At 34.5% G+C, this 14,098-nt stretch overlaps 1 protein-coding gene across 1 annotated transcript in view; it reads left to right on the top strand.

Moving 5' to 3' along the window:
• Nucleotides 1-10,376, top strand: part of DYNC2H1 (dynein, cytoplasmic 2, heavy chain 1) — a gene marked incomplete at both ends in the record, with an annotated part of 90,695 nt that extends 80,319 nt beyond the window's left edge. The window contains 5 exons of the mRNA XM_009709307.1: nt 2,286-2,396; nt 4,336-4,491; nt 6,479-6,554; nt 8,631-8,842; nt 10,272-10,376. Coding sequence (XP_009707609.1) covers nt 2,286-2,396; nt 4,336-4,491; nt 6,479-6,554; nt 8,631-8,842; nt 10,272-10,376 — 660 coding nt within the window. The remainder of the gene's footprint in view (nt 1-2,285; nt 2,397-4,335; nt 4,492-6,478; nt 6,555-8,630; nt 8,843-10,271) is intronic.
• Between the last annotated feature and the right edge of the window lie 3,722 nt (nt 10,377-14,098).

Raw genomic sequence — 14,098 nt, forward strand, 5'->3', positions numbered from 1 at the left:
CAGCACATCCGCTTGTCTGTTTTGCGTACCATTAGGAAGTGTGAGGCTATGTAATTCATAAGTTTGAACATCCTCTTAAGAGAGATCTGCATATTTGTAATTCAGTTCCATACAGGTACATAAACTTAACTCTCACAATCTTTCCATTTGAGAAGATGAAATATGTTTTCTGGTCAATGTGAACTTTATCAATATGAAGGTGATACCATCACAGATCACGAATGACTGCCCTTAACCATCTTCTAGCCAAATACAATATATCAGAGGATTCATGCTGCAAATGATTGCACTTGAACCAGCATATAAATAGACTTGTTTTCTTTTCTTAAAATGCCTGCTTCTGAGGCTGTGGATCATTTTCCTATCTTGGTTTGTCTCCCAAAACATCCTCATAGACAAGCTGGTGAAATACGGACCTGATTGTGCCACAGTGAGGTAGATAGTAGACTGGCCTAACTGCATGACTGAAAGGGTTGTTAGCTGCCAAAAATCCAGCTGGAGGCCAGTCATCAGTGGTGTGCTCCAGGCATTGATACTTTGGCCAACATTGTTTAACATCTTAATGACATAAGTAGTGGTACAGAGTGCATCCTCAGCAAGTACAGATGCTACAAAACTGGGAGAAATGATTGATACAACAGATGGGTGTGCTTTCATTCGGAAGGACCTTTATAGACTGGAAAAGTAGGCTGAGAAGAACCTTGTGAAGTTTAGCAAAGGGAAATGCCAAGTGCTTCCCATGGGATGGAATAGCTCCAGGCACCCAGACAGTCTCGGGGCTACCTGGCTGAAAAGCAGCTTGGCAGAAAAGGCCTGGGAGTTCTGGTGGGTAAGAAGCTGACCATGATCCAGGAACGTGCCCTTGTGGCAAAGGCAGCCACCGGGCTCCTGGGCTGCATCAGGCAGAGCGTTGCCAGCAGGTCAAGGGAGGTGATCCTCACCCTCTGCTCTGCACTGCTGAGGCACATCTGGAGTGCTGTGTCCTGTGCTGGGCTGCCCAGTACAAGAGAGGCGTGGGCATACTGGAGCCAGTCCAGTAAAGGGCCACAAAGGTGATGAAGGGACTCAAGCATGTGTCATGCAAGGAGAGACTGAGAGAACTGGAACTGTTCAGCCGAGGGAAGAGAAGCCTTGGGGGGAATCTTATTATTTAGTGTGTATTGGCTGATGGGAAGGAGTAAAGGAGACAGAGCCAGACTCTTCTCAGTGGTATCCCATGACAGGACAAGAGGCTGTGGGCACAAACTGAAATACAGGAAATGCCATTTAAACATAAGAGAAAATTTTTTTACTGTGAGGTTGGTCAAACACTGAAACAGGTTGCCCAGAGAGGCTGTGGAGTCTCCATCCTTGGAGATATTGAAAACCTGACTGGATACAGTTCTGGGCAACCAGCGGTAGCTTTGAGCATGGAGTTGGACTAAGGTTCCTTCCAGCCTCAACTGTTTTGTGATTCTGGGTAGCAGATAGATTGTCATTTTGCCTAAAGAGCAGAGCAGTTAATGGGTTGACAGAATTTTCTTCTTCAGTGAAATAACTGAAAACAAAATGATTCTGATTATGTTTTAGAGATTATCAAAATGAATGGATCGTTTCTTCCAAGACACGTACACAAAACTGTTGACATTGTTCTCAAGTCAGTTGTCAAATAACTTTGGTATCTTCAGTAGAAAATATGTCTGTTTCAGATGCACATAAAGCACCAGCAGTATGTTTTCATAAATTCACTAATTACATTTTTTTTAAGAAGCCTTTATATTTGAAATAGCATTTGACAGTATTTATTCTCTTAGAAGTCCATTTTCCTATCTTCAGTTTTCTATGAATCATGATATGTGAAATGTGCATACAACAAACACTTGAAGAAAAAGAAATTAATATAGCTTTACAGTTGTTGAAAGTCATTGAGATTTGTTGTTGATATGCAGCCCACATTCCAAACCTTCATCTTTTAAAATATAGCCTTCTGGTGTTTTTTTACTTAAAAGAAGTAAAGAATTGCTATATCGTTTTATGCTCTGAATTTAGGATCTGGAGTAGAGGTGCAACTATTTTGACACAGGTAGGATGAACTTTGAACTTGAGCACAGCAAGCATATAGAATGTGTGAGGACAACACATCTTGAACTGCAGTCTTTTGAATAATCTTACTTGTAAAAGCAATTAAAAAATTTTTAGACAAGCCTAACTTTCTGGTTTAGGATATTATAATCTTGTAAATACTGTTCTGTATATTAAAAAAACCAACCCCAAACCTACTTCAACATATAATGTCTCTTTAATAGGAACTGAATACATTACAGCCTCAACCAAACTTTCGCCTTTGGGTTACTACTGAAGTTCATCCAAAATTTACTCCGATTTTGCTTCAATCAAGTCTGAAAATAACTTACGAAGTAAGATCTGTTTGGAAAGCTTTTATTACGTATTTACAATGAATGAATTTGGATGTATAGTAAACTATATGTTTAGATAGAATAAAGTTCAGATAATATGGACTATTTACATAACAGATTTTGCCTTATATTTCAATTAGATGTAATACAAAAAATACTATGAATTTACCTTGAAAGATTTTTGATGATCATTTGTAATGTGTATGTGGAAATTTGCAGAAACTGTGCTTTAAAGGGAAGGTTTGTAAAATTTCTTTCTAGATATTTTTTTCCAACTGAAAGTCTGAACTGAAAATAAATTTACCTGGGGGGAGTATTTGTCTGTTTTGTGCTCCAAATTCTTTTATGCATTTAATCAGTGTTTCTTAAAAGCAAAAACTTACACAGGTGCTGGAATGTGGATGAAAAACAAGGAATTCCTCCTTTTTGATGAATGTCCTCATCTGAAGATTACAGAATCACACTTTCTCTTCCTTTTGACCCCATAGCTTTATATTCACTGGACGCAGTGAATATACTTTTTTTTTTCAACAGAAATGGCTCTCCTTCCATACAGCAGAATATACAGTTAAAGGCCTTTACTAAAAAGTGAGAGCTTTGCTTTCAAAATAGCTCAACCTATGGAATAGCTGAGACGATGCTCCTCCCTCCTCCAACTTGTTGGAAAGTGCTCTAATCATTAATGCACTTATGTATTCATGTCCGTTATAGAAATCATGGATAAGGGTGCTACTAACTCTTCCATTGGTTATGGAGTGTGGAGATTTTGCCTACAGCTAGACTAAGAAGCTCTGACCTTTTAGAGTCCAATGTTGCTGACTTTCAAGAAGGCAAATTTGTTACACTTTTATATTGACTGCAGATATTTTTAAACTTCTTGGGTACCTTCTTGTTTATATTGAGGTCTCCAATGGTATAGAAACTACAGAACTGTGTAGGATTGTCACATTTCTTTTCATCTAGCTTCTTGAAGTTACCGATCCCACTGTCTTTGGAATAATTGGAACTTTGCACTGGTGCAATGTTCTAAATCCTTTTGTTACCTTTTCATTTGTAGTAAATATTCTGTACCGCAGAAGACCAATGATAGCTAATGACTTGGCTAATAATATTTGAATATTATATGGTTGTGGTATGTTACCGATCAAGATGTAGATATTTAAAAAAAAATCATCAATTAACTACAGTATTTTGCAATTATTTACCTCAAGTGTGCATATGCAACATGTACTACTATGGTAATCTTATGGAAACAATAACAACCATTATTCTTCAAAAGAAAGAACATTCTTATAAATATGAAAGTGTGATTTATATCTTTTTAAAATTTATGTTTGCCTTCACACTTGCAAATAATTTTAAAACAGCTGGGTACCTAATCAGTTGGTTTTACTTTTAAGCAGTGTAATCTTTGTTATTATAGCCACTTTAACTGTGATTGTTTCTACTGGCTGTGAACATTACCTACCACTAAATCAAAGAACTGACATTTTATCAAACATATATACCATACCTATATGCTAGCTAACAGATTGCAGTGATGGCATAAGGCGAGTTAACTCTGAGTACAGAAATTATAATTGGTTGTTGAGCTTGTAAAATCAGAAGGTTCTTATTCTTGCAAAAATTGAATTTACTTTTATGCTTACATATTTTGATAGACTACTATTCTTTCACTAAGTTCTTTTAGTGTAGTTCAATCCTCCTATAAGTTGGTCCTGATTACAATGTCCTTCAGTATGTTTCAGTTATTTTTCAGTACAAGATCATTCTGCTATTAGGCCATTTATTACCAACATATTTTTTCTTGTTAAATTTTGTTTTATTAAATACTGTTCATCATTTCATTCATTTATAAATCGTAAACTAGAATTTAAGAAAATAGTACATACAAGTATCAGGTTTTCTGTCTATAACAGTGTTTTTCCTTCCAATGTAGGCACCTCCAGGCCTCAAAAAGAATCTCTTGCGAACCTATGAGTCTTGGACACCCGAGCAAATTAATAAAAAAGGAAATTTGTCTCGAGCGCATTCTCTCTTTTGTTTAGCATGGTTTCATGCTGTATGCCAAGAAAGAAGAAATTATATTCCTCAGGTAATAATTTTTTTCCTACCTTCTTAAAAATTTACCCCAGGTATTAGCTTTTGTATTTGAAAGTATTTTTCATCAGGTCGGTATTGGGTCATGTTCAGAGATCAGAAAAACTTGGATACTTCTGACACCTACCTTCATTATTGTCTCTGAATTAATTGCAAAATAAGATCTTGGTAGCCTAAATTCCTGTCCCTCTGAAAATTGCTACTACCTGCATGGGATTATTTTGTGGTTTGTTTACTAACTGATACTGATGCAGGAGAGAGATCCCATGGAAAAGATTCTGTGAGTCCTGTTTGCTTGGGACAGGAAAAAATGTTTTGGAAACATACACGATTGAATAGAAGATGTGAGAAAAGAGACACTTTGGTGGGAAGGAGGAGATGATATTGTCTACTCTTTCTGCACACAAACTGTGTTCAAGAAGAAGGAAGAACAAGGGAATTTACTCATTTCTTGTGAGGATTAGAATGGTTTTCAAAGACTGTAATGTGTTTTTTCCTTAGATAAATTTTTGTATAAGCAAGCATTTCTTTCTGGCTGCCAATGCTTAAATTAGAAAAAAAAAACAACCAGCAAACTGTTCTATGTCTTGTTTATTTTATTTAGACTAGGGGTGAAATTAACCTGTCATCTGAAAGATTTGATCTGGCAGAGCCTGGAATGTTTGAGAGTTGTTTGCTAGTTTTGACTTTGTGATTTATAAGGTTGTTGCAGTAACACACTTTGAATATGGTGTTCAAGAAGTAGAATATGTGAAAATATTTAAAGTACTGATCTGATGCAGGAACTCTTATTCAGCTTTGTTCAAGTTCATGTTCATTTACCACCAGCTTTCCAAGTGATACAAGATAGGATTACTGCTTTCTCCTTATTTCCACTGTAACTATGTTTGTCTTGTGCAGACTTACTGATGGTTTTATATTTTGCTTAAGATTACCAGTTTCTAACATTGCTGGACTGTGGTTAATCCCAGCTAGAAGCTCTTGTATTTTATAATGAATTTCAGGTTGGTTTGAGTCCATGTACAAATCTGTCAAAAATAATGCATGAACACTGTTGAAAGACTGCAGCATCTTTCCGGTTTATGACCTTCAGGGTGACTGGCTGATAGTTTGATTGTGATCTATGGAGCAGCTACAGTCTTCACCTGAGACTGTATCCTTCTTACTGGATATGTGAATGTTATCTGACACATTTGCATGTCTTATGCACCTGTTCCTAATATATGGTCCATATACAAAGGTACAGCCGTAAGAAGACACAGAAACAGGAGATACCTTTGAGATCTGAATTTCTAAAGTTCTGTAACATATATCAATATTTATTTATACTTACCCATTTACATTGAAAGTTTTTTGTGAGAATTGCATACACATTGCACATTAATGCTGTATAAAGAATAACACCACCAAGAACAGAAAGGAAGTACAAACTGAGAATGATTAAAATATGTATATGGCAGTCATCGGTTTCACCGTAATAGTGGCAGTAATTGCTTTTCTTATTACAATTTTTTTCAGTCAGTAGAGAAGTGACATGAATTATGGAGTAAGTTGATGAAAGTATAATGTGGACTGTGTTTGAATAATTAGAACTATTTATGAAAAGCCAAAGGAAACTGAAATACAAAAAAGCCCTTAGAAATAAAATCATAATTCAATGTGTGATCTAGTCACAGATGTCAGCAAATTTTAGTTGAAATAAATACTGTTAGGAAATAAAATAATCCTAAGTTTACATTCCTTATACTGAATGGATTCTAGTTTGTATAAATATGTAAAATTAAATGCACTGGTAGAGCTGATTTTTTTAATAGTATATCAGCTGAATGTTTCCAAAGATGCACTTTAGAGGTCAAAAGTTGTCTCTTTTTTCATTCACTATTAAGTATTATACAGTATTCAGTAACCACATAATATTTGTATTTTACTTCATGACCATCATTATGTGATGAATTAAATTCTTTGGATATTTTTATTGGTAGGGTTGGACCAAGTTTTATGAATTTTCTTTATCTGATCTCCGTGCTGGTTTTGACATTATTGATACGCTCTTTGAGGGTAAGTCACTTCTTAAGGAAAGATTTCTCACCTCTGTAGCATTAGCCTTCTGAATGTCTGTCATTTAAAATTTTTAGAATATAAAAAACTTTCACAGTAATTTTTATAAATTTATTACTTTGCATGATTGTTTTGTTTGGAGTTCGGAATGGGGCCATTCTGTTTCAAGACTGCTTTGAAGGTATTTTAATTTTGCATTTGAATCTTCATTGGAATGTTTTCACAAATATAAACACATGACCAGGTAGTTGGGTAACTACTTCGGTATGGGAAGTAGTCTCACACTGAATTGGCTGTGCTTAGGCTTATTAGGCTTTTCTGGACGTAGATCCAGACTCTGAGGATATGTCTGTATTAGTAATTTGATAAGGGCTGGACACAGGCTCAAAACTATTCCATGATCAGGCTTATTTTTTCCTGTATTTGGCTTACGCACACTGGCATTCTCGTAGGCAGTGATAAGGCATGGTTTGTCAGATAGCAGAGCCTGGAAGCAGCGGGTAGGAAGTTACCTTGTTTTAGGGCAAAAGAGTTTAGCTGTATGGATGCAAGCCACCTTGTGCCATCTAACCTTGAGTTCAAACAGGACCTGTCCTGTTTTACCATTAGCAGAGATGTTGCATGAAGAGCTTTATCTTTGTACAACACTCAGATGAGAGTGGAGATGCTACAAGGCTCATCACCAGTAAGCAAAGCTGGAAACACAGGGTGAATCATAATTGCATTTTGTGGAGATTGGGTAGACCAGTAATTTCTTAGTGCCAAGAACTATTCTGCTCAGCTTCTTGAGTCCAGAGGAATAAACAGGAAATACAGGAGTGCCTGGAAGATGAAGTCTTCTTTCTCCATTCCTTCCCAGTGTGAGCCCCTCCATATACTGAATAAATGAACTGAGTATGAATTGAATATGAATGAATTCTTCATATTGAAACTCACTGTTAGATAGAGCCCACTTCATTGTTCTATTAAGTAGCCTAGTAATGTCTGAATATTAGTTAGTATGAAAAAGGTAAATTTTTTTAAAGTCTTTGCATTTTATATAACTTCAAAGTAAGGTTAGGAACTGATATTTAGAGATAATTTGTGATCATTTACTTAAATGAGATTTATGGATGATAAGTACTTCTGGAATTGGACTTTAGTTATACTGACTTGAAACATACAGTGATGTAAAGAGGTTGAATCATTAGCTATCAATGATAATCATTAATCTAATCATTAAATATTGCTGCAAAGATAACTTTTCATACGAAGGAATGATAGGAGTATTTGGAAACAACAGTTACCACCAATAAACCCTCCCTTAGAGTTTTTTTCAAGGGACTTTAGGAAGTATCTTTCTGATCAAGCTTTTACCTGTACATGAAAGCTAAAGTGTATAAGTAGATCATTGTTCCATGTAGTTATTTTGGACAACAGTGACAGAAGGGAGGGAAAATAAGTTATTTTGAACTTGTGGGATATAGCTAAGCCAGAGTAATCTAATTGCAATGTCAGTCTGGGCAGCAAACTAATAGTAACATTCTTAGTTTTGTGTGCTATTTGTGTGATTTCTAATGATTTAAAAGTACCTATCCTGGGCCCCTTTGCATTTGAAAGATGACATTTCCAGTAATGTTACTTATTTCAAGCATGATCTGGTTTTGGTTCAATCAATCAGCTAATTTTATGAGATCAGATGATACTGTGATACAAAATATTGTATGAAATTTTGAACAAGAGAAATTCTTTTTATTTATGACAAAGGAGCACATAATTAAAATTTTAATAGCATCATTTCTGAAATGCATATAACCAATTGGTTTATCTACAATAAAACACACTTCAAAACTTAAGTAATATTTCTAATAACTCATTTTGAAACACAGTAAGTATTCATTTTATTAATGACAAATTTTTACAAACTCATTGAAGTTTCTGCAACTTTTATTATCTGGTAATATAGAAGAAAAACAATTGGAAATTAATTATTTGATTTATTTGTATTTTTTCATTTCACTGAAGTACTGCAACAACAAGAAGAGATGCTTATAATGCAATGCTATCCATTGATACAAAACTGATACTAATTTGTAGGTTCCAAAGATTTTCAGTGGGAATTTGTGCATGGCTTGTTTGAAAATGCAATTTATGGAGGCCGTGTAGATAATTACTTCGATATGAGGGTTCTTCGATCCTACTTGGAGCAGCTTTTCAATTCACGAGTCATTGGCAGTTTAAATGCTAGAGGCAAGAAGACGACTGGTTTCCCATATTCTATCTCTTTACCGAATTCCTGCAGTATTTTGGTAGGTATACATCTTCTGTCACCTAATATAGAAATTTAAGTTATTTTCAAGAATTATTCTTGGAAATAATTCGACAAAGAAACCCAGAGATACAATCCAAAGGATACCTCCATATATTTATGACTTATTTGTGTAGAGCACTAATTCTTAAATTGTCAGATCTATTCTGCTAGTCTATTCCATCAGTGGTTTTTTAAGGTATCTGATTGGACTGTGGTGCAGAGCAGCATAGCCATGAAGAACTGAGTAAAAGAAATTGGGTCAATTTATGACAAAGAAGGATATAATTACATTTTTGTATAACTTCGTATATTAACATAATAGGACTTTTATACAGACTGCTAAACATTCTTGTAACTTCTGGATGAAATAGGAAAATCTAAATATATCTCCTGATTTACAAAATATATCAACATTCTGACGTAATCTGCTAACATGCTGTGGAGGGTATATGACATTTTATTTGGAGATAAATATGGGTTCTGATTCTCCTTTAGTATTCGTTTAGTGTAAACAAGAGGGAACTCAACAGAGTGTAAAAGAGTCCCTATCTTTTCACATACTATTGTTGTTACTATTAAGATTCATTTGCATTTTACTGTAGGACTGTGTACTAAACCTCTAATATGAGTTGATGTAAATGGAATTATGCCAGTTAAAATAAATTGCTGTCGTTTGGCATTCTCTACCTGAATTCTGACTGTTTAGGTTTGGGATTTGTTTGATTTTTTACTTTGAATATGATGGTTGTTTTCTATAGATGTGCTGAGTTAATATCATAAAGAGGGGAGGAGTAAACAAACCAGGCTGGTCTCTATTCTTGTGCATAATATGGTCAAATAGATGAACTTTTCTTCTTGCCTTCACTGCAGCATCACTAGTGACTAACTATAACTAACACTTTAACCACCATTGATGCTATTCTGTATCTCCAGTGATCATGCAAACCTATTTTTATCTAAACAATTTCACTTTCTTTGAGTGATAATATCTTCATAGATTTAAACAGAAGTGAGTGCTCCTCATTTTATAAATATGTATTACACTGTATTGTATGAATTCCAAATGCTGAAATATTTTTTCTATTTTATGTCATTAATCTTACTTTTAAGTTTTCAACAGCAGTATTGTAACTACTTTTCAGAGACAGTTTTATCATATTTTTCTTTTCAGTTGATAACATCACTGTAGTCAGAATTGCTTTTCTCTCTTTTAGAGTGTAAACACTGTATAAAAGAAGATAGGTTTTTATAAATAAAATTAAGAAATTTATAAATAAGATTACCAAAATATGTCATATATTATATACTTACGTTAATCTTTGTGTTATCCAGTGCACTTAATTAAATTCTTTCTACCATACACTGTTAATTTCATAAGCTGAACAAAAAGTTTCCTCAGGTATGTTTATTCTGTTCTACTAATGCAGGATTATCGTAATATTATTGAAAGCCTTCCAGAAGATGATAAACCTGACTTTTTTGGCCTGCCTGCTAATATTGCTCGTTCATCACAACGTATGATCAGTTCCCAGGTAAATTTACATTTTTCATTGACCTCTGAATCTTTTCTGTGTCCAGTATAAGCTAGAGAACCCAGCCACCTCTTCATAAATCTGAATTTCCCTAAAAAAGTCAGAGTAAATGGAGGTATTTTTAGAATATGTTGACTTTTATGTTTAGAATATTTTAATATAATAACAATTATCTTTAGTTGCAAAGACATTAGTTTAGGACTTAAATAAACAAAGAATTATTGAGAAAGTTTACAATAATGTAATACAGTTTGTGTTGAAGTGTATCCACATCTGTAAGTAGTTTCCCTAGTTCTATTTATATTGTTACTCTATCTCCTGTCAATGGTATAGTTATTACAACTGCTGTTCACTGCAAGTTAAGGTTTTAGTTTTGGTCACCAGATTCTAATACGATAATTTGACAGATAGAGTATGAATAACATTTTATGCTTTTTCTGAAAGATAAATTCTGAAGAACTCTCCCAGTAGTCAGAATTCTATCTTTACTATTAGAAATAGCATATAACTACTTAAGCGTGTCATAATGAAATTCTCAACATAATGAAAAGTTCCAGGGTTTTTATAGGTCTTAGTTTAAAAATTCACAATTTTAAATATTTCCGTTATTGCTTTAGCTGTAAGATATGGCAGATGGCTATATCATAGTCAAAAGTTCTCAGCTGTCATTTAATTGTAGTCTACTCAAGGTTTGAATATATGTTTAATATGTGAGAATGCAGTTATCTTAGTGCTGGAATAATGGGCAATGATAAAAGATTTTTCACCTATTTGTTTTAGAGTTGTATGTAGAAACCTCAGCTTGGGTGAGTGACCTGGGTCGCCCATTATGCACTATTAATGGCACAGCTGGGGCAGCTATTCTTCTCAGCCTTTGCGGAGCTAGAAAATACTGAGTGTCTCTCGTTCTCCTCATAACTTCTATTTTGTCAGTCTAAGAAGGGAAAAGATGGAGTGATTTGAACTCTGCATGTCTTCATCATAAATACGTTGTTTGGTTTGTTGAACAAAGCCTTTCATTGCTAATATTTTATCACTTCTCTTAGTTGCCTAAAAATTGGTGTCTTGTATCATCTGGAGATGCCCTACTGTATTTAAGACATCTAAGAGGAACTACCAGATATGACGCAGGACCCAAGTGAATATATTTTCTTGTTGAGCCAGCAACTGGAAGACAGGGGCAAAATGGCACTAGAAGCCAGGGTTTAAGCAACTGATTCCTGCTTCTTGTGTACCCTGATCCAGTAAGAGCATGGATCTGGAGGTCCTGTATCATATCTGCCTATCCATAACTATTACTTGGACAACATGCAGAGTCTCAAATGGCATTATGTGTTACAAATGAGTTGAGCAACTAAGACCTAGAGTCTAGGAAGAAGTTTAACTAAGAAGTGACTGTACCTCAGCCTGAGTTGAAATTCAGTAATGCTCGTAGGCAGGTGAAAGTCTACCTTTTGTTTATTCAGGTTTGCTGGGAATTCTAATACCTTTTAGCTTAAATATGGAGCAAGTTTAGGACTCTGAGGCAAAGCTTACATTCTTTATTCTTTTTTTTTTTCCATTGCTTTTTAGTTAAGTCTGAATGAGAGCACACGATTTCTGTATAAGTGCAGTTAAACAGTACAAATTTTAAATTATGCTAATCACTAGTTAATTTGATTGGTAAATTAACTGTGTCAGATAACATGAACGTTGATTGAATTGAGAATCTTATTTCAGAGCTGTGAAGTGAACTGGTCTGTATATCAAGGCTCTCTAATTTTCTCCACAGCCCTAGCATGCTGTCTTATATAAGGGCAAGTTACAGGGGAAAAAAAAAAAAAAGGTTTAATCATAGAATACCAGGTTGGAAGGGACCTCAGGGATCATCTAGTCCAACCTTTCTTGGCAAAATCAATTGAAAGTTTACTGTAATTGGAATTCCCTACAATGTCAAGACTTGGAATTACATTTTTAAAAGTGGTATGTAATTGTTTGCTCACACTCACCTAAAAAGGGCTCCATGCAGAGATTTATTATCTATATAAGACCTTTGATCTGTTAAAAAAATAAAAAAAATATTTAAAAATTGCCTTTGAGTGTTGCACTTGTTGAATATCAAATATAGTGCTGGTAAATTTGTTTAAATGTATCTGTTCACTTAAATCCATAGCTGTATTGTCAAATTATTTGTTTTATTATCAGCACATAAAACTATAAAGCTATATAAAGACAAATCAGTAGGATGAGGGTGCACAGGGTAATACGCTGAGCTCAAGAACTCCTTGATGATAAAGCCAAAAAATGCACCAAACTCAGTGTAGCTGTTTGGTTTTGTCTTAAAATCTTTTACATAAACATCAACTTTAAATGCTTTTGTTTCTGTCAGATACACTGTAGACTGCTGATTATTTTATTTATTTCAGTTATGCTTACGTAACTTAAGAGCTGCAATTGTTAAAAATGCTAGTATTTGAAAATAAGTCCTTAGTTAACCTCCATTAAATCAGAATAGATTCAAAGTTCCTATGTGAAGGGAAATAGGTAATGAATGCATTTACATGCAGACTCACACTCTACTGTACTGGTCTGTCGTAGCATTGATTATAATCTATAAACTAAGGATTATAATGTTGAAAATACGAGATTGTTGTAGCTACAATTCTGAGAGATGCTTCTTTGTCCTGTGAGAGATTTCCTCATCCTTCCAATAATAGTTTGTGGTACTTCTTTGAGTCTTAGGCAATTTAAGTAACAGAAACGGGAGATTTTTCTTAAGTTGTGTTTCTACCTATGAATCCTACTTCCATTTCTAACAGTTTGGCAGCTGTCTTAGATTCATAGGTGATCGCATGGTTCACAACCTGAAATTGAGTGATTGCCTTCTAACAGGAGTGTTTCACATAAGTCCATTACCAAGCTAAAGCAGAGAAAAGCTGAATGAATAAAGTAGTGAGAAATAAGTTGCTACTAGCTCAGTCGCCATGTCACGAGCACCAGAAAGATGAAGTTTAATACCATGTCCACTACTTCACTGATTCTGTGCTATATTCTTACAATTTATGTCTACTATCCCATATAGTTTCTCACCTACTAGCCATTATCATTTCTCAGTTTGTATTTTTAACATCGTTTTCCTTATGCAGAGATGCACAGAATTGTATTGTCTACACCACAGAACTCAGGATTAGGGGAAGCAAGTGTTTTTGAAACATACATACTTTGAAGTTACTTGTTTAAACCAACTGACAGCAATTTTTACTTTAGTTTAGGCTCAGAGATTTAAAACAATCATTCAGATATACATTGATGTTAAGTAAATTGTAATTAGCAATCTTCTATTAGTTCAAAATCTTCTAAAATAAGTACTAAAACAGGTAATACTGTGTTCTGTTGTATTAACCATGAAGTTAAATTAATGTAATTTTATTACAAGAAATCTGATACCGTTTTATGACATCATTTCAGTACACGAGATGGAATACTTAGATAATAGAAATGTAGATTTTAGATAGACTTCCTATGAATGTCATTTATTTTTCATGTATAGGAATGATAGTTTGTATTGCTGTGGTAACACACTTTGCTGTAGCAGAGATTTGCTGCAGCCCAGTGCAGCATTTTGCAGTCAGGCAGAGATCTCTTCTGTAACCTACTGCATTGCTAATGTTTGGGTAAACCTAAAACAGCACTAAAAAGAAATGGACTTTTTTCAGTAATCTTGAAAATATTGATTATATTCC

Source organism: Cariama cristata, unplaced genomic scaffold (assembly GCF_000690535.1).
Source record: "Cariama cristata isolate BGI_N322 unplaced genomic scaffold, ASM69053v1 scaffold2891, whole genome shotgun sequence".
Classification (NCBI taxonomy): Eukaryota; Metazoa; Chordata; class Aves; order Cariamiformes; family Cariamidae; genus Cariama; species Cariama cristata.